At 37.1% G+C, this 20,687-nt stretch overlaps 1 protein-coding gene across 4 annotated transcripts in view; it reads right to left on the reverse strand.

The window, feature by feature from the left end:
• The window catches only part of LOC124180182 (GTP-binding protein RAD), a 49,659-nt gene that overhangs the window by 19,127 nt on the left and 9,845 nt on the right, over positions 1-20,687 (reverse strand). For all 4 annotated transcript variants that reach the window (XM_046565343.1, XM_046565341.1, XM_046565342.1 and 1 more), the window contains exons 3-4: positions 4,954-5,211; positions 4,245-4,460 (exon numbers count right to left, since the gene is read on the reverse strand). In XM_046565343.1, the coding sequence (XP_046421299.1) occupies positions 4,245-4,460; positions 4,954-5,211 (474 nt within the window). The remainder of the gene's footprint in view (positions 1-4,244; positions 4,461-4,953; positions 5,212-20,687) is intronic.

Here is a 20,687-nt window from a genome sequence, read left to right on the forward strand (position 1 = left end):
CGGGGTTGAATCACGTTAGCGTCTTTTTCAAGTGTCACCTTTAAAGTACAGGTTGGGTATCATTGAAAAATATTGTAGATCTTACATCTCCCGAGTGGCAAGATTTACAAATCCGATAATAATAGTTACAAAGCCAGTAGTAAAAGTTACAATATGCTTTACACGCAGATCTACCACAATTGGTGTAGATTTGACTCCAAAAAAATGCTCTCCATATACTCACCACGACAGATGTAAAATCTAAATACATTAAATTTTTTTTTCGTGCGAGCGTTCGGCGAAGCATTAAACCAGTTTAGAACTTTCGATAAATATAAAGGTTCCGGATGCGTCACGATTATTTTAAGTTGAGTTGGAGATAGGTTACCTTAAGATTTTGTCACGACATTTCTAGTCGGATAGAATTGAAGACCGTTTTCTGTGTTCTTTACTGCGGTTAGCGCGATTATCACAGCAGTTTTTCTACGCTACGATCAGCGCTGGTAGTGAATTAGTTTCGGCTTAAGATAACGATTAGCGCTTTCGGTGACGATTAAGTTCTAGCTGCTACGACGGAGGTAGTCGCAAGCACGGTCGCAAAGAGCGCTTTCGACTAATCTTATTGTTCTTCCTTTTCTTGTTTTCATTTTATTGTAGCGACTTGCGTAGTTAAGTTGGAAGCTTCATCACCAAAATCCCGTTTAGTGCTTGTATTTAATCTGGCTTTTGTTCGCTCATAGCGATTAGCGCAATTAGGTAAGACCGACTAGTTTAGGTTGTTTTATTCCGCGAGCTAGAGACCTCAGTAGATTTTCAAGCGTACTTTTTGTTGCCGATAAATTTCTTTTTTTCGAAATCTGGCGTTTTGTGGTTGACTCGCGAGTAGCGAATTCAGTCCCAAATTTGATCATCATTTATCTTACGTTCACACTCTTCTGTTCCATTTTTTCTTATCGATAGTGTACAAAATGTATGAATTTTTTTTTAATTGCTTTTCGATTAGGGACGATGCAGATTGTTAGGCGTGTGTTTACCACGCCAGGCGCCGAAAAAAATCTTGATATCATTTATAATATTTCAGCTATCATCGCAGGTTACTGAATTATTGTGAACGAGGTAAGTACTTGGCAGCTTCTCCGGTTTGGCCAAGTGCAGCAAAAATTTGCGTCACAGTGTGCATGCGAACGCGTCAGATTTTTGTTGGCAGGATTCCAGACGTTGAACCGATTTTACTGAGATTGGGATTAAATTTTGAGAGTAAATTTTTCATATCGAGACAAAGGTCTGATGAAACTTATTGGAACTTACGGTTTCAATATCGCGGACGCTTACTCGGTAATTTCTTGAGAAATTCAACGAAATTTGGAATACAACTTTCTGCCACTGAAATATGCCTTTAATATATGTCGTATACGTATTCAGATAATGGATCATGAAAGAAGTTTGGTAAACATCTCTACGAGATTTTCTGAATTTTTGCTATCGTTACTCAAACGATCCTTACTACTAACGAAAAGCTTTTTGGCCAAACCACTCGTTCATTAGTGGTAAGGTTTCAATGGAAGCCGTTCTAGTTCTAAGTAATACAAAATGTGGTGTCCCTGATATTTTTTGCTATAGATTGGTGTTGTCTATTCGTGTTAGTCCAAAATCTATTCTATTGCTTTCCGTTTGAACCTGCGACGAAAATTTCTTCTGGCCAAGGATCTTTCGAAGACCCAATCCATGAGTTTTGCGTTAAACACAAAATTAAAGCAACCTCCTGACTACATAAAGGAACATTATACCTAATTAAAGATACTAAACAAAAATTATATATATTTGTAACAACTTTTGGAGTGGTACAAAGGTTTTTTGTAGAAACCCGACAGCCAATTAAAAAGTTTAACAAGCAAAGGTTACTCTTGTCGTCTCCGCGCTGAATCGAAAAGTTTATGGTGACGCCATTTTATATCACTGAGTTTTTACGGTGTCATTTATCATATTTGTAACCATGCGCCGGTAGCGCATAAATCTGCTATAGTTACAGTAATCTTAAAGAAGTTGGCACTGCTGACAAACCAAGTCACTGTTTGTAACACGACGGTTAGCATAAGGCAATAAATCTTTACACTCTCGTTTCTTAATGGAAGTATTAAATAATCAATCAGCGTCAACGCAATAACCTCCAACTACCTCAAGTACTCAGTATTCAAAGTTCAATCAACGATTTTATCGTGGGTGAAATAGCCAGCGGTCAGCTTTTCTGCGTGCTGTGAGTCGTGAAACAACCGAAACGCTGGATCAATCGTTTCAGCGGCAGGCTTATTGATTTTGTCAGTGTGTGACGTATTTTAACTGTCAAAAGAATATTTTAAAACAATTTTTTCCGTTCCCTTCGATTAATCTGTGATCTCTACCGCGGTTTCCTCCCATAACAGTTTCGAATAAGGAATCGTTTCGAGGGGTACTTAACGAAACTGTGCTAACTCACCGGGTCGGTTGGAACTAAGCTAACTCATCGGATCTGTTAGAACTGAGCCAATTTCGCAGGAATGTTAGAACTTAGCTAATTCACCAAGACGATTATAACTAAGCCAACTCGACGGAACGCACGGTGTAATTAAGTTGAATGCTTCCACTGATTATGAGCGCAATGGAGGAGATGTAACGAGAGAAAAGTGTATACATCAATGTCAGCGTGTAATGTCTCTGCTCACCTTGTTGCTCAGACATCTGGTTAGCTAATTTATAATTTTTTTCATTTAAAATGCTAATAAGTTGCTGTGTCAAAAATTGTGACAGTGGGAGCCAGTGGATAAGGCATGTCGTATTGTCGATGTGCCAAAGCTTGAAAACTTTTCCACCTGACTGAACCTTCACCGACCACCGAATAAATTAAGGTTTCTGGATGCGGGTCAATATCGATGAAGCCAATACGGATCTCCTTCGCTTCTACAGCAGTCCCTTGATCCTGATCGTGGAGTGTTACCGACCACTTCGTTGTCGACCTCAAGTTGACGATTAACTAGGTTACGTATAGCTTTGCTCCTTGTCTTCATTAGTTCTAAATGGTTTACCTTCTAGATCCAAAAATACTATCGTCTGAAATCAGGAAATATCGCTTACGTCATCTAATCACTGAAACATTCTCTCAATAAAAATAATACAACGAAGACATCACGCGTTATTTGGACTTTCCTACATCGGCTATTTTATTGTAACTAGAATAGGCTCCTTCGGGTTTGCTTTGTCTCGGTAAATACTGATTCGTGACTTTTGCCATTTGGGACGCCGAGCGGTCGTGACTTTTGTCATTCGGGACAATGCGCGGGCACCACAATGTATTTTTGGGACGCTAGGGTATTCGGGACTTTTGGAGTTCGGAACTTTAATGTGCACCCAGTGTTTCTAATCGGTACAGTCTGTTTCGTGAATAATCAGTCGGCTTCTCGGCGAGTTGGCTCACAATCAGTTCTAACCGTTTTAGCGAGTTAGTTTACATTGGTTCTAACATTCTTGCCGGATTGGCTCAGTTCTAATCGTCCCTGCGAGTTAGCTTAATTTCATTAGGGTCCGTTAATTTTGTCACAAGACATTTGGAAACTATTTCTCCGCCTTGTGAATTGATTCTGGAAAGTTTTACTTGAACTTGTGCACATAACGTACTGTCAAAAAAAATTTATTCATGCATAGGCTTGACATTTAAACGTTTCGCAATAATTCTGGCTATTGCAACAAATTTTTGACGCCGTCCCTGGATTAAAATTTTTAAGTAAATTCCGATAAATGATACGAGTCACGAAAGAAAATGTGCGAGTATTGTTTTTAATATGACGATGTCCTTTTTTTTTGTGTAGAAATAGTTTATAACATTGTTTTTCTTGACCTAAAGGGTAAATAAATTATTTAGTGTAACGACAAAAAATGTTTTTGTTCGAATATATAAAAAGTGTTTTCAAATATTGCTTCTCACTTCCGAGAATCATAAAAAAATGATTTTTATAAGGGGGTGCTCTAGTCGATTTCGACGTTGTCATATCGAAATCCTCGTATATCAAACACGAGAAAGGGCTTAACAGCTCCATTCTATATGCAATTTTGAACAAAAATACTCCCAACACATTTTCATTCGACGAAGAAATAACGAAATGGCATGAATTCTACTATTTTATTATCGTGATTTCGTAAGTCCGTGCCATTTCTTCATTTCTGCGTGTAATGTAAATGTATTTCCGGATAGCCGGAACCTGCAACCTTCAACCTTAGAACCTTTATGAGCCAACCTTTTTGACGATCGTAGGCGTTGATGCACTCGCTAGTCATAAATTGGCTGATCAGGGCGGTTTTTCCAACGCCTTGAGTACCCAGAATAGCAACAGTATACGAGACGATTTCCGTCGATGATGGAGCTTTCGCTTGCACAGTTTCTTGCTCGGCAGGAACCAAGGAATTCGAACGTGAACGCCTCCTTCTGAACGAGTCGCCTCTGTTGATGACTCCTGAAAAACGTTTATCATGTTCATGAAGTATTCTGCTTCTCACTATTTGAAAGTTCATTAATCGTACTACAGGTGCGCAATAACCTCAAACTCGTATCGGTTCTACAGTTCAGTCAAACTAATGTCCCATGAAAATATTCACGAGACTAAAGACTGAAAAAAAAAACTAATTAGATTTGAAAGGACGATCATCACATTCGTGTGTAATTTTTTTACGCTGAATTTCCATTCGATGTCAAAAATACCCGTATACCCCTACAATAATTCAGTAAAGCCACACCCTGCTTCAGGGGATGTTAAAACAGTGTTAGGTTATCATAAGGTATCATTTGGTCCTTGTCGTAAAAATTCGCGCGGATCCCAAAACGGGCAATTTTCGTGGAGGCTCTTTGACCTTGATCTTCAAAAGCTTGGGAGTTTGAACTTTCCCCTCGAAGAAATGATCTAATTCTGAAAAGAGCCGAGACGACCGGTAACAAAATAAAAGACTCACCCTTGCTGGTAAGGCTAAAACTGCGCAATCTGTAGCTATCCTCATCTTCGCCTTCCTCGCGTTGGGGTTGTTGCGCCGGTGTATCAGGCACGTCAAGGAAAGCAGCGCTCTTTCTATGGTGGGCATGGTGCATGCTTTGACCGCGACGACTGTTGCGCCTCCTGAGACCTGGACTGACATCGTTCTCCGACAGACGAGGCTCACTGTTGCAGTGGGCTGACTTTACACCCCCTTCCTGATGGTTGTGCTGTGCAGCGGCTGAAAAAAAGAAGATTAATTCTAATTTTATAATTCAGAATTTTCAAAATCTAATCAACTCGTCCTCAAACATGCGTATGGTTATACACAAGCCATCCCAATCTGGCCACAACCCTAACCATTTTCAATTTTATTCTCTTCTGAGCCTATTCGCTTAAGAAGACCACAAAAAATCAAGAGTTGCAAGGCGTCAGTTTTAGCAAAAAAAAAAACAGAAGTTGTAGCACTGGAGTAATTTCTTTTGGCTAGCCATACACGGATAGTCTTCTTTTGCGCACCATTCACGAGTATCGAAAGTAGCCGTTCGCTCACACCGTGCGAGGATATTCTTTTCGCACTGCTGGTGGTGCGGAAAAAACGTGCGCACGCGCACTTTTCACTCCTACTCCGTCAGCGATGTACGAAATATCTCGCACGTGTTTGCGACAGACTGTTTTCGGCGTCTGCGGTTGGCGCGCAAGAGGAAACACTTCGTTATACAAGCCTAACAAAAAATACAACTCGACACGCGTGTCAAACGCAAAAATTCCTATAACTTGTGTGACAGGGATGCACTCGCCCTTCGGTTCGTTTTCGATACAAGTGCGTAAAAACTTACACACGCGTATCGAAAGTTATTTTTCTTTGACCGTGATTCCCGTGCGCAGAATGCTATGTACAATGCTTTGGGCACACCGTGCGTAAAGTCAGGTCATTTCGATACGAGTACAAAAAGTAAAATTATTTCGATACAGCGTGTAAAAAAGTAGCACTTTACGCACGGATATCACGATCGAAAGAGCTGACTTCACATAGAGAGAAAATTTGAAGTGTTCCACGTCAAGTGCTTTGGAATAAATTACGTCAACTTCCGAGTTGATGCTATTTCTGTCAATGACATAAAATAGGTGAATAATAATCGACGCATCGTACTTCAACAGATTGGAGTGAATTCCGCCAATCCGCCGCGTTATAGCTCTCCCTTTCTTTTGCCCCAGCTCTAAATCGACGGATTGGCGGCATTCGCTCCAATCTGTTGAAGTACGATGCGTCGATCGTCAAGGTCTGGCGCTTCGATGCTCCGTTGAAGTGCTCCGCCTTTATTATATTCACTTATTTTCCGTCGATCGTCGAGGCCTGGCGCGTCAGTGTGGTTGAAGTAAATACAGTCAAAGTGTATCGACGTAAATCATTCCGAATTTTCTCTACGTGTGCTCACACTATTGTACAAAATATTATTATTTAACATCTCGCCTTGAGTAACCTCGTGGCAAGTTGCTCTCTATCCCATTTTAATATCTTATCCTGAATTCTTTCGTATTCCGTGTACTTTAAAATGTTTAATTATTCCGTGATTGTCTTCGTTTACGTCATTCATGATATTTGGATTTTCTCTCTGCACACCGTTGTTCTTAATTTTCTATTCGCACAGCCAGGGCCGTTCCAACGATCCGGTACTCTCGAAGCCATTCTTTCCTTCCATTACATTAATTTTACGAATCGAACTCGTTGATAATTGCTAAAAAAAAATAACTTGTCCAATCATCTGATCATCTGGTAAACCCACCACTCTGCCGTAAAGCACCATTATACCGTGTTGGCCGAATTAAACCGTGCTGAAATCTGAAATGATCTATTTCTGTAATTTTCGCATCGTTAATACATGCAGCATCTGGCGTTCGAAAATCTAGAAAATTATCTTGTGAAAAATTCTATAGTCAAGTGACCAACTTCGTAGAGTAACGCTAAATCACCTTCGACTACCTTTTCTTGCATTGTAATTCTTGGATTTCGGGATTGAGCATCACAGGAAAACGGTTATTTCCCGACATTGCTTAAACATTTCCGTATTTCTTCATCGGTCAACCTGATACTCGTTTCTCCTTTACAGGATGTCCCTATTGATACTAGAAGTGTCCAGTTGAGTGGAGTTGATCAGTCAAGTATCTTTTTCTGATTGATTTCTGGTACAGATATAGACACCATCGAAAAAGGCAACCGGTATCAGGTTGACTCTCGTCCTGCTAAAATGAGCTACAATGTTCACACAGCGTCCGCAAATGATTGTTCATCAACGCGACTCCATCTCGGAAGTTAAATATTTTTATTGATTTTTTTTTTTTGCATTATTTGATGTGTAGCGATATCGTCTCGTAATTTCACCGTAGAAAGAATATATTAATTCGATAATTACTCAACGTGCGATCACGGGTAAAAAAAAATAAAAATCAACGAAAAGTATTGATTTTCAATCCACCAACCTTTTGAAATTAACCCTCTCTACTAGAGGGCGAGAGTTCTATTTTTGCCAGCCTGTCAAAGGGGCATCGCCGTCCACAGAATTTGATTCTACTCAGTTTTGGAGACTAAAAGAACGCTGCAGCCATCAGAGCTACTGTATAACGAGAAAAAAGAAGTGAAAAAACCATCACTTTTCAGCGGAATATAGAGTGGGAAAATCTAAACTTGAAGTTGACTGGAAATTATTCCATATTGGAACTCTACATTGAGTAATTTCCCGTCATTTCTCGTATCGTGCCATTCTGTTAACTGGATTTTATTTGTAAAATAAAATGCTATTGTGTGAGTTTACGAATTCTTGAGCATTCGTAAATCATTTGAAGATGATTTGTCTTTTGTTATCAATCTACCGACTTTAATTTGAATTTTATTGCTCACTGCAAATTGACTTCCTGTCCTACTTATTTGGAAATGAACAAAACTAAAAATATCTCCGCAACCGTTGATGAATTTTTAACGAAACGGATGTTGCTATTCTGCATTCCTAGCCTGGGCATCTGCTTTTTCAGTATTGTCTATCCAAGCCGCTATGGGGCGCAATTGCGGACGATCTGTTAGGAACAGAACTATCCGATTTCGACCAGACACAAACCAGAAGAGTTCGATTGGAAATCTTGAATTTCCATAATGCTCAGAAAAATAATCAATTTCAGGCAGTGTAATTTTTCAACTAGTCGTGTTAAAGTAAAAAAAAAAAATGATGTACTTGTTTATATAGATATTTTTTTTTCATCCGCATTTACGATTCATTGGAAGTGAAGGATCAATTTGACGTTGAACTTAATTTTTGTAAAAGATACGACTGGATAAGCAAGCCAAAAGCGTGCTCACTGATTTTAATTGATTTGATTAATATATGTTAAAGAAAAAAAATTTGTCTAGATTAACAAGCCATCATTCTTATAACTTATTTTTTTTTCTCCGTACTTGTCATAGATATTACTTAGCAAGAAATACCGGAATTGATAGTCATCAAAATCTACAAAACGTGATCTTTTAATTCACTCCGGCTTGTTCTAAATATTCCCAATAATTTTGACATGTTTTTTCTGTCAATATTCGATTTGGCTCCAACTTGGAAATACCTGTCTGTGATAAACTTTTTAATTTCCTTCCTGATTATGTTCTGAAATTCGATATTCACACCAAGAAAATGCGAAGTATCCGACATTGATAAAATAATTTCAAAGACTTCAACCTTATGGACTTTACTGTGCTTGCTGAAAGGAGGGGTTGAAATTGCTTTTTTTTTCTATTTTTTTTTCTTCTTTTGCAAACACCGACTCTTTTACATCGAAATTCGATAACGGCGTCAGGAAGGGTATAAAACTGCAATGAATCCTGGCCCACAGAAGCGCTCACCGCTGTGGTGCTGTTGATCGGTGTAACTGGCTATGGATATATTTAAACTCTTAATCACGTTAGCTTCCTTATCTGGAATCGTTTACTTTCAGAGATGCATAGCCGAAGTTTTACTAACGCCAGAAAACGGTGCACCAAGCTTTGCCAACAGTACTCGAGTACGAAACTTTTATTGCAACAAAATTACCTTTGTTTGTGCCGCGTTATTTATATACGTACACCATTTATTTTTTACAGAAATGTTACATTTAATTCTTCCCAACAATGTTTTATTCTTTTTTAGGTAGCTATTTATTTAGTGAATACATTTTTTTTCCATATTCAATCAACGTTTCGTCATATTAGAGTTGAGATTGAACAGTTTTTTGTATTTAGCTCGTTAAAACGCATCGACTGCTTCAAACGGATGCTATATGGTTAGTTTTCTTGCAATTTGTGTTGCAATTCACTCATACGAATACGACCTCTTGCGTTTTGTCGACTGATTGAATGAGCATTCCTCACAATTAATTATTAACTTTTACTCAACAATTATCAAATTTCAACTCCAATATGAAGATGTGTAAATCGAATCTGGACAAAAATGCATTCATTGAATAATTATTCTGAAAGTAATAAAACATTGCGGGAAGAATTAGACGTAATATATCTATAAAAATAATTTTTTTGTACTTGTCTACGCAACGCGACACTAACAAATGAAATTTTTTGCGATAAGTGTAACGTACACGCGCCATGCTAGCAAAAATTGAGAAACTACTTTCCTACGTTAGTAAAACTTGGGCTACGTGGTTGGGAAAGTTAGCGATTCCAGGCTGAGAAGCTAACGCGATTAGGAGTTTAAATATATCCATCGCAAGTTATACCGTTCAAAAGCACCACAGCGGTGAGCATCAGTGAGCGCTTCTGTGAGCCAAGATTAGTTCGAGTTTTATACCTTTCCCGATGCTCGGTGCTGGATAAAATGCTTTCGTGGATGCATTTAAAATAGAAAATGGAAAACTCTTATGAAAGTATTATTCAAATGGACAAATGAAAATGATTTGCGCAATTCTATTTAAAACGAAAAATCTAATGTTTTGTTTTTCATTTTATTTCTTGCTCAACAATTATTATTCTTGAGAAGCAACTGCAGTTTTTTTGTATTATATTCTGCATGAAAATGGTGTAGACGATGGTAGACAAGTATTGTCCATTTTTCTATTCCAGAAGAGTGTAGTTTCGAGGATTCTTACTAGATGTACCTTATAGTTGTACAGTTATAGAAAAAATATTTCAAACACTGGAATCAGACGCTGCTTATTTCAAGAATATTATCTGAAACGATACAATCTCTCTGAAGTTAGTGATTATAGGCAGGCATATTTGGTATTCATGCGTGCAATAGGTTTATTCGATATATTTATGCGAAAGAATCGATGCATTGCTAAATAGACTCTCTTTAAGTTGAAAATTAATCGAAGACCTAAAATTGCTTATTCCAATCTGAGAGAAAATTGACTGAGAATATTGGCAATTGAATTTTGCGAAAAGTTTAAAACTCGAGTAAACACAGCCGTTTGACTAATGGTTACGTGTATAAGTTTTCACATTCCAAATTGAAAATAGAAACTAGAAAATATATGTTTAAATCTATTAGAAATTGATTTTAATTGAATCGAATATTTAAAATGAAACCATTTCTAATATTGCCGAGCTCTGCATTAATGCTATTACGGAATTTCGATGTAAATGAATTGGTAATTGCAGGAAAATTCAATTTCGTCCGTGCCCTTTGGCTTCTTTCGCCAATCACGGGCTAAGTCCGTAAGTTTGGCCTCTTCAAAATTATTTCATCAACCTCGGATACTTTGCTGATATTTTGGCGTGAATCTCGAATTTCAAGAAATTTATCGTCACTTTTGTAGGTATCTATCAGATCTCGAGTCTCGTAAGAATTTAAATATGTATATGATGCGAAATAGAATACTTCTACACATTTGCATAAATTGTTATGATTTTTGCGTGAAATTCGAAAAAGAAGAAAATGAATACGGTTATTTTATGGTTTTTCGTGCTAGACCACCATTTAAAAATCCAATTCGAGAATATAATTGGAAAGAATGTTAAAAGATGTATCAAAACCGTCAGATATATTCAAGTTGGTGCCAAATTGACAGAAGAAACACGTTAAAAGAATCAGAAATTTTTTGCAAATCTATTTTCATGCGAATGTTAACCAAAAAAATCACATTTTGTATGTTGTAATAACATTCAAGTCCAGTATTTCTTACTGAGTTATATCTACCCATTATAGTTACTGAGTGAAAGACTACTCGGTGAAAATGATTGTTTTTTATGAGCTAGTAACCGCAAATATTGATACAAAGACTTGCCAAAAATTTATATCTTTAATGTGAATCAAGTTGGATCAGATTCCAATTGTATGCGAAAAGCTGTGGGTGCACTTTTGCCAGGTTTATCCAGCAACGCTAAATGAATCGACATAAAAATTGAGAAACATTTTTTGTCACTTCGAAAACTATCAAGTGAATCGGAAAAGAAATCGATTCCTAAGAAAATTTCAGACTCATCGAATAGATCAGTCGATATGAAATGACCTATACATAGATACGTTAGTTACGCAAAAATGTATAATTCTACGGATCGACTTGCAATCAACTGGAAACGTCTACAATCCCACTTTAAATCCGTCGGGGTGCATTTGAAATCATTCGAGATGTCGAGAAATTTGAAAAATATGTCTAGAGGCTTAGTTAAAATCATGGAAAAAATGCTGTACGTACAAGAATAATTTTGATAAGAATAGGAAACATTCGCGTGACGATGAAATTAAAAATTCTACCTCGAGAAATGAATGCATTTTCAACAGGATTCTAGAAACGAGAGTAGATAGTCAGTAAGGTGCATACAGGAAGTGCGAAGAATTGTTCAGTATAAAAGCATCTACAGAGCTTCTGGACAGCAGGGATAAATGTGGAGTTATAAATGATAAACGAGTCCGAAATGAGGATGAGCACGTAACTTAACCGGCATTCGAATGTAAAGTGCATTTCTTAGAAATGGAGTTCTCCGTGAGTTCCTCCTCGAAAAAAAATTAAATAGATCATTCCGCATCGTATTGTCAGATCTCTCTTAACCCAGCCACGCATCAATTTTTCCGTGCATGCGATTTACTTGAAATTTTGGATGCATGGGCCTTTGAGGTCGGTGATTACGTCTAAACTCGAAATTTGGAAATTCAAAATAGCCTATCCAATATGGCGGACAAACGAGAAGAAGAAGAAAAAAATTTTTTCAAAAAAATTCTGTACAATTTTTTGGTTTTTATTAAGTTTGTGTAAAAATTTGCGTACGGATTTTCATGGTAGATTAGTAGAACATTCTTTTTTTCATGGAAGATTACAAACTTCGACCATTTCTTTATATGTCTTATTTTTTAAATAAATAAATAAATGAATTTTATATTTTGTTCAGACTCAGAAATATTTCGAGAACCATGTGGAATCAAAGAAGTTGGCAGCTGTTACCAAAAAAGTAGTTTGATAAATAAAAAGCTGCAAAAAAAAAAAAGGTGAAACGCTTCGAGTCCCAGCGTGAATTAAAGGGTTAAAAAGTGATCGAAAATTTGCAAATCTATCAACGGACGAAACGGTTCACTCATAATCCTGAGTGAATTTTGAGTATAGGCTGCCAACTTGACACGTCCAAAATTCCGACTGATCGAATTATAAATTATATTTTGAAAAACGGAAAAATGGAATTTGCAGTTCCTCAAACTTGTCAAATCACAGTGCATCAAGCCCTTCATTTATTTATCAGCTAAGAATATTAAACTAATTATTACTTTTACTATTGAAAGAATTAACTGTACAAAGTATTTCAGTTTTTTCACCGGCTTTATTCTAAGTAAAACAATTTCGTAAAATTGATATTGACTTACAGTAACTATTTGTGAAGGAAAATTTTGGCCAAGTTTATAATGAAATCTGTCTGACGAGCAATGTGCAAAGGTTCATCTTCAAGAATACAAATTTGAACGTCCGACAGAACAAACTAAAGCCAGTAAATCTAAACAGCGGGGAAAATGTTTGAATTTCCCGTGAATCGAAATAGCTCGGAGTTTCCCTGACGTATCGCCCTAATCTCTTTTATATGGAATTTCTTGTTTTAAAATGTTTGTCACTACGGGTGTCTCGCACTCAATTATATTTAGTTGTCGCTCTCATTGGACATTTGCCAATGAGTTGGCTTCGCGGTGATTTTTCTTTGCGCGCGCCGAGACGGTTTTACAATGTGGATTTTTGTTTTGGTATCGCGTATCAACGACCCGACGTTCTTCAACGTTAAGAAGATGAAAAGGCAGGCTGTACATGCTTACTTTATATCTTTGCCTCGAAGTTGAGTCTTCCCTTTTTCTTCTCTCGAATTTATTCAAGAATCGCTTTTGTACAAACCAGACAGCAACTGCCTTTCTCAGCTCATCGCCAAACATCTCAGGATGCTTTGAATGACGAGGCTACAAAAATGAAAAGCATCGGGAAGAAAATAAGAAAAAATTCATTTTATTCAGGATGTCTCGGTGCTACAGTTGAGTGGAAAAATTATTCGTGATAAAAGTAAAAAAAAGAATTTGACGTACATGAAAAAATAAAAACGTAGCCAACCTCCAAAACGTTGTATGTTAAATTGATTCACTAAAATTTGTTGTCTTCACCAAATGTGGTGATCAAATATGGCAGAAGGAACATTCCGTTGATTCAAACAAATTTCACCCAACTTGATATACTACAAATTGTTGTTCTCACCACTTCTTTGCTCAAATGAAATCACTTTCAAACGAAGAAAAACCTCATTGATTTCGCCATGTTTGATCGTCCAATCATTTACGAAAATCAACTATTTTTTTTTTTTTCGGGATTTAACTTTAAATCGTCGGGATTAGCAAAATATTATGTATTGTGTTTTTTCAAGCGTTTCATGTGATAAAACATGGATTTTCTTCAGAGAATAGTTCCACGTGACTGGACGAATTTTGAACATTACTGATTAGCAAAGAAAAAAAAATATTATTTGTGCAGTACAGGTGAGAGAGAATAATTATTAATAGTAAACCACGGAACGAACATGTGTAAGAATTGGGAATACTCACTTTCTTTTTTCTATAAAGGTGACGATGAACGGTGAAATAAAAATGGTAGATAGAAAGTGTCTCATTTAGTCATTACACTGAATCGTCTTTGGTTATTTAGGTATAAATATCATCGTGTCCTTTTGGTGTTTTATCCGCAGATCAGCCGAGAGATAATCGCATTATTCGTCAATGGCTTATCAACGGGAAAAGGGTGAATTCCCCTAAAATGATTCAGTGTTGCAAAGGGAATATTAAAACAGAGCGCTTTGAGAAAATCCGATAGGCCTTGAGCTCTGGGAGGAGGAGGGTGAGAGAGTGTTGTGAAATTTTGCACGGCGCGTAGAAAGGGGATCGATAATTCAGGCCGACAGATTCCTTGGCGAAATATTTTTTGGTCCCGCTAAAAATAAATCGTGGTTACGGTATAATCGCGGTAAGAATGACGGATTAATGCAGTATCGATACAGTATTCGGTTTGTCGATTGTGATTATTGTACCCGGATGAATTGTTCATTAATCCCTCCCCCCCCCCCCCCCAAAAAAAAACAGAAGAAAGAAAATCAACTTCTTTGAAAGTTACTTACCTGAATCAAGTAATATTTTCTTTGAACGGAATAGATAGTCCTTTGGCGAAGAGAAAACTGAATTTGTGTCCTTACTCACAGGAAACGAACGATTTTAGTCAAGGGAGAAACAAATTTATACTCCCGGCGAATTTAATTGCTGTTATACATCACGCACACAGTACTTCCTTATTATTATTTTCTTTAGCAACGTTCTTTCTCATCGGGCTTTTGCTTTGGCGTCAATTTACCGTCTCTTATTGGAAAGAGGTACAATAATTACGTAGGATGGACCAGAATCACAGAGTTTCAGAATTTCAGTTAGATTTTCTCTGGTACGTTTCAATTTTAAGAATACTCTTAATTTCTCGTACAAAATAATTGGAACCTTGAAAATATTGGATGATAAAAAAATGCAGGAATATACGATTCTATTAAAAATGTTCCCTACATCGTTACTCGAATATTTATTTGTGGCTGGGTAATTTCTTACCAAGTAAACTTCATCTGGGCTTTCAGTTTTCACTTTTTTGCTAGGGATAAAAATATCATTTTTAACCTCGTTTTTATTTCTTGTATTTTGACCCTTCTGTCGTATCCACGAAATCAATTTCAAGTTAGTAAAATATAGTTCATTGATATATTTCACAACGCGTCGAAATTTAATTACTGTAGTCGATGTGGCCACTGCAAATTTAGCAATTTTAGTGACTAGTTTTATTTATTCAATCCCCAGGGATCACTTTGACGATGCAGAGCGTGTTAGTAGGCGTGATTCGATTTGAGGTTTTGTATTTAAATCGATCACTGTAAATTATCTCACAATCTAATAATGTGGGGGTCTGTAATTTTGCACAAAGCACAGAATATTTTGAGTAGATTTCAAGTAGGCACATCATCTCAATCTCATTACAATTTTTTGTATCGATGAATTTTATGTTCGTTCTAAAACCAAAATTGCGATAAAACACAAGTTTAAAACGCGCAACTCAAGTGAATGCATTCAAATCAAATTAATAGATGTTAGTTCTGTAATTAAAAAAAAAAGTTTCAAGCCATTAAAGTTTGATTTTAAATATAACACCTTGTCGATAACAAACTCAGAGAATAATCCATATTTTACTATTTGTTTGCTAAAAAAATATATAAAATTTATCCGATTACGATGAAATATTGCTTGTTTCATTCATCGATAAATTCCCTGTAAATCGTCCGAAACTATTTCTGTTTATTTTGCACTTGTTGATTCAGAAATAGACACGTTATTGTTATTCAAAATCCAACCAGGACGCGAAGAACTCAATTACGAATGATATCAGGTATCGTTTATCAGAATCGAAACGGAAATATACATTTTTCGGTGGACAAGTTGCGTAGTATAACAACGTAATTCATGATATTGTTAATGTACCGCTGACTTTATCGTGAGAATTTATAAAATCAAAAATGTTTTACGTTAAAAAAATGTCGAAAATAATTTAACCACATTAAACCCACGATTCGTAAACTTTACGGCGGGGCTGACGGTCATATACGTTTACGGAATTCCACCACCCACATTGAATTGTTTGTATCCCACCAAGGTGCCTGTATCGGAAGGGTTCTCCGTAAGGTTGATGTGGGATGCAAACGACGCTTCCCCGATAGATGGCAACCAAAGTTACATTTGAAGTGATTACCGCGTGTTGCCACGGCAACCACGATATGGTGCACGGTATACTACCGCTTCTGAAAAGATATCGCCGTCTGACTTGGCAGCTGATATTTCCTCCGATAAAACAGAGTTGGCCGGGTGCTGTTATCATAAATTTGGTTCCCTAAGATGTGCTCTCATGTGACGTGATCTTGTAAAAGAGCTGAAAATCACGATAGCGACGCAGCATCGCATCTAATCGGCGACGGCTACGCATCGAAACGGTAAAATAGTCGGGGAACTCGATTTTTGTGGTCAAACACAGTTGAGACCGGAACAAGGTTGAAAATTCTATGTCGTAACAGAATCACAGCTGGAATCCGCAAAGATATTGAACAATTACAGGAAAAGTACAACAGAAAGCAGTTCTTGCTTTCTTCTGTGCTTCGCTATGTTCTTTTCCCATCGTTCGTGCGTTCCTAGACTTATCCAATTATTCCGAGCATAGAGTTATGAAATGCACAGATATGAGGATGCGAATAAGATGAAATAACGAAGCATTGTCATATCTTAGGATAAATCCACTGAGGACAATAAGGCGTGACGTACAGAAGAATATTAAACTTGACTTAATATAAACAGCAAGAAAAGCATTAACCAGTTTTATTAAAATTACTTCTCGAGAGACCTACTCTACCTCATCGGCTATCGGAGGATACAATAAATTTGTTAGTTTGAGTAGGTAAACCGATCAAAAGCGAAACGATCCAGCAGTGAATATTCTCAACACGCGACGCAGTTGCTTTCGATTCTACTGAAACATGCGACACGAGAGGTGTGAATTTTTGTTTAACATCTTGGGTTGACTGGCTCTCCACAGTTCAAGCTTCAAGAAGATTAAGGGATGCCGTTTGTTCTACAATGCTTATCGGAGATGCTTTTTCCGAACGTTGGCCGACATTCCCTGTCCCTCAAAGCACCAAAATTGTATTTCTACTTGTCATTGTCGAAGAAATCGGTCCATTTGGATGCATCACCGAAAAATGGTCTGCGATTCGGTGATAACTGACAATGAGCTCTTGGTTGACTTAACACGACTCAAAATGAAACTTCACCTATGATAGGAATATTCGTGATGAAATCCAAAATAAAAAAAAAAAAAATTAAAAATACAGGTCATTGAGGATAGGAAGAAAACGGAGGATATAAAATACTTGTTAAAAATATTACGAATACCGGGGATACAAAGGAAAAATAAACCGAAGTCTAACTCGAAATCTATGAAGGAACCTGCTTGAATATCTGACAATGAGGACACGTATTGTCTTGTCCGTCATTTTCCATATTTCAAAAGCGTCCGCGTATGCGGTTGCATTCAGTGCATCAACTGTCGCGTTGTAGGACTATAATAGTTGCACTCACAATCAGAATGAGGGAGAATGTTATTGTGATTATTTTCAGTGACGGGTATTCGCAGTGATCAGTGATATACTATTTGAACAAGCATTTCAGTTTGTTATTCTACATCAATTGCGATATTCAAATGGAAAATGTAACAGTTTTAAAGAAGTTATAATATTATTAATAAACGATGTGTAATATTAATAAGTTTTGTGGCGGTCTTAACACCTAGCGTACTTTTCGATGATCGTTGTAACTCTAGAGTCTGAAAATGAATATTTCACTTTGTTACATCCGACATTGGTTTTCCCTTCTGAATTAAGTTTTCATCGCCCACCAACAAAATGTTTTTTTTAAGTGTTTCTGTTAAATATAATTCCAGTGTTTTTTATGCATGAAGTAGGGGGCTGTCACACTTAGGTACCGAGCTCTTTGTGCGTTTTATGAAGCAAATTTCCAATCTCGTTTCGATTTGTTGTACGGATTATATCCGAATATTCGATTTAATTATTGCATCAAGTGAAGCAGCTTAACAACAGTATTCGTAAATTTGGTAGCATATCGTGCTAGCAGAGGTGCGAAGACGTCGTTGGTCATCGATCGGAGTCAGCGCCAACTGACAATAAGAACAATACCATCCGTCTTGCCTTTCATTTGAAGTCGCGTTATCGCAATTCAACCATTGGAACAATGAGTTCGCGCCACTAACCTACCTTTATTATGCCAGAGTTGCAATCAATATGCCGCTGTCATGGTAAAGTTGCTATCGATTAAAAACTACATTTTCGATCAGAAATGGAAAACCAATGGCGTATGTTTTCGGTGAAACCTTTCAAAAAATGTAGTAAACACCTCAGATGTAACTTCGATTGCGGATGAAGCGTTTAAAAGTATTCCGCCGATATGTGGCTGGATCAGCTTCAGTGTAACTTCACGAACCTTTGTTTCGACACTTCCTTATTTCAGCGTAATTTTTATCCAACTATACGTCTCGCGCATTCTTAGCGAGGAGCGTCAACATCGTGAGTGAAAACGTCGATAATCGTCACCTGTCTATTTGTCAACGCCATTTCCCGTAAATAATTTCACGAACCGCAACACGTCACGAAACTTAAAAAAACCTCATCGGAATTGGTATATTTCAAGTACGGTCAGATACGTATCACATGTAATATGTAACATGTAATACCTGCAAAGTTATTTTTTCGTTGTACTTGCCGCTGCATAAGCAACTCTCTTTTTCACCCGAGCCTTGCGTTCAGCATCGAATGAATGACGCTGCATACGAATAAAATTGAGAGAAAATTGAGGAAATTCAATCCTGGTCAGCATCTTTCAACTCTTTTGATGCTAAGGAATAAATCGTTTACCGAGGAGATAAACGTAGATCGCTGACAGAATCTTTGGAACGGACATTTGTTGGAGGGATGAGGAAATACGATTTAGTATAAGATATGTACCGATTCAGCAAATCCACATGCAAAATTGAATCAGCAATGTTTGCAATATCCAAACCTGTGCAAACCAACGAATATCTTCCTTAGTTTGCACAGTAACTTTTTTTTAATGTATGAGTGAGAATTATAAAAGACGCGGAATCACTGGAGCGGCTATTTAATAGATGTAATGGATTGTGAGTCTATTTCTATATATTGGTACTCCTGTGGTTCATATTTTATAGCAATTTAACGGTGATACATGATATACTAAATCGATAACCATGAATTGACATGGAATTTTAAAAACAATAGTGAAATTGAAACAAGGATCCCGGGTTTGGGACATAAGATTAGATAACGTATTCCATTGTTTTTTTCTCGAGTATGCGTGTGATACAACAAGTTTGCAAAACGGCAGTCGAATCGGTTGGACTTCCATTTTTATCCGCAAATTCGTATAAGATTGTCTACTACAGGGATTAGATCTAATTTTTCTCGTTGTTACGGGGACTTGGAAGATCGTGTTACTTTTCCAAGTAAAATGAAATTTGGAATCGGTGAATTCAGTGCATAACAAATACATTGAGTGTAATTTCTGAAGAATTATAACAACAGTTAATCATTTTTTACGCCTAAATGAATTTCGCCCGTTCTTCATATAAAGTTGCGTCATTGCAATTATTTCGTTCAAGTCTTTGCTACAGTCTCGCGAAGTTTGAATCGGTACCACTTTTCACGTTTCAAGAATTTGTAAGACCCTGCGCCGGAGATTTGTGAAGGGATTCGGGATTGGGCGGAAAACCCTCGGGCAATTAAAGCATGCCTACGTCCTTTGATTACGTCTAATTGGACTCGGCTGCTCTGAAACCACCCGTAAGGTTGTATGGAATATTATTCATTGTCAGTATAGGACAGCGTTGTGTTTGGTCTTGGCAAGTTATCAATGTAATGGACAAAATTTATTCAAGGGGAAAGCTCAGTGGTGTATAAGCCGAGCGATAAACGATGATTTTGTACGATTTCATTTATTTTTATTTTATAAGTTGTGAACTATGAATGATATTGGATTAATTTTTTAGGACATCGGATGAGGATCAACTGTGTCAATGTTTCAATTCTTTCAGTTTTTGTCGAGCTAGCACCTACTTTTGGATCGCAATTTCAGAAATGCATTGATTTACACGTGGACGAAATCTTATAAAAGAAAAAATCCGATGTTTCCCTCGTAGCTTAAGTCAGGTACGCCAGGATTATATCAATTTGCAGGAAAAGATATGAGAAAATAAAGCATCTTCAATTTTCGACGAAAAAATCGGCTTAATACTAATTTGGAAATGTTTGTGAGGCCATGTGACTTCTGTCCGTATTTTATGTTAGACTACCAAGCTCTCAGTTTCTACCTTCTTAAATACAAGATTATTGTGAATAAATGATGAAATTGTTATGGATGGTATGAACTCTTGAAACAATCATAAGGAATCCGATCGAACTTTGCTTTGAATCGTTGTTTGATCGATTGCTTTTAAGACGGAAAATCTAGCTTTAAAAGGCAACGAGTGTGTCAGATAAATTCATAGACTTTTCGTACCAAAAATGTGGTTTAAGAGAATCTTTAAAACTGCACGTAGATCTCAATATGAACGATGTTGATTTCCAAATTCAAA

Source organism: Neodiprion fabricii, chromosome 4, assembly GCF_021155785.1.
Source record: "Neodiprion fabricii isolate iyNeoFabr1 chromosome 4, iyNeoFabr1.1, whole genome shotgun sequence".
Classification (NCBI taxonomy): Eukaryota; Metazoa; Arthropoda; class Insecta; order Hymenoptera; family Diprionidae; genus Neodiprion; species Neodiprion fabricii.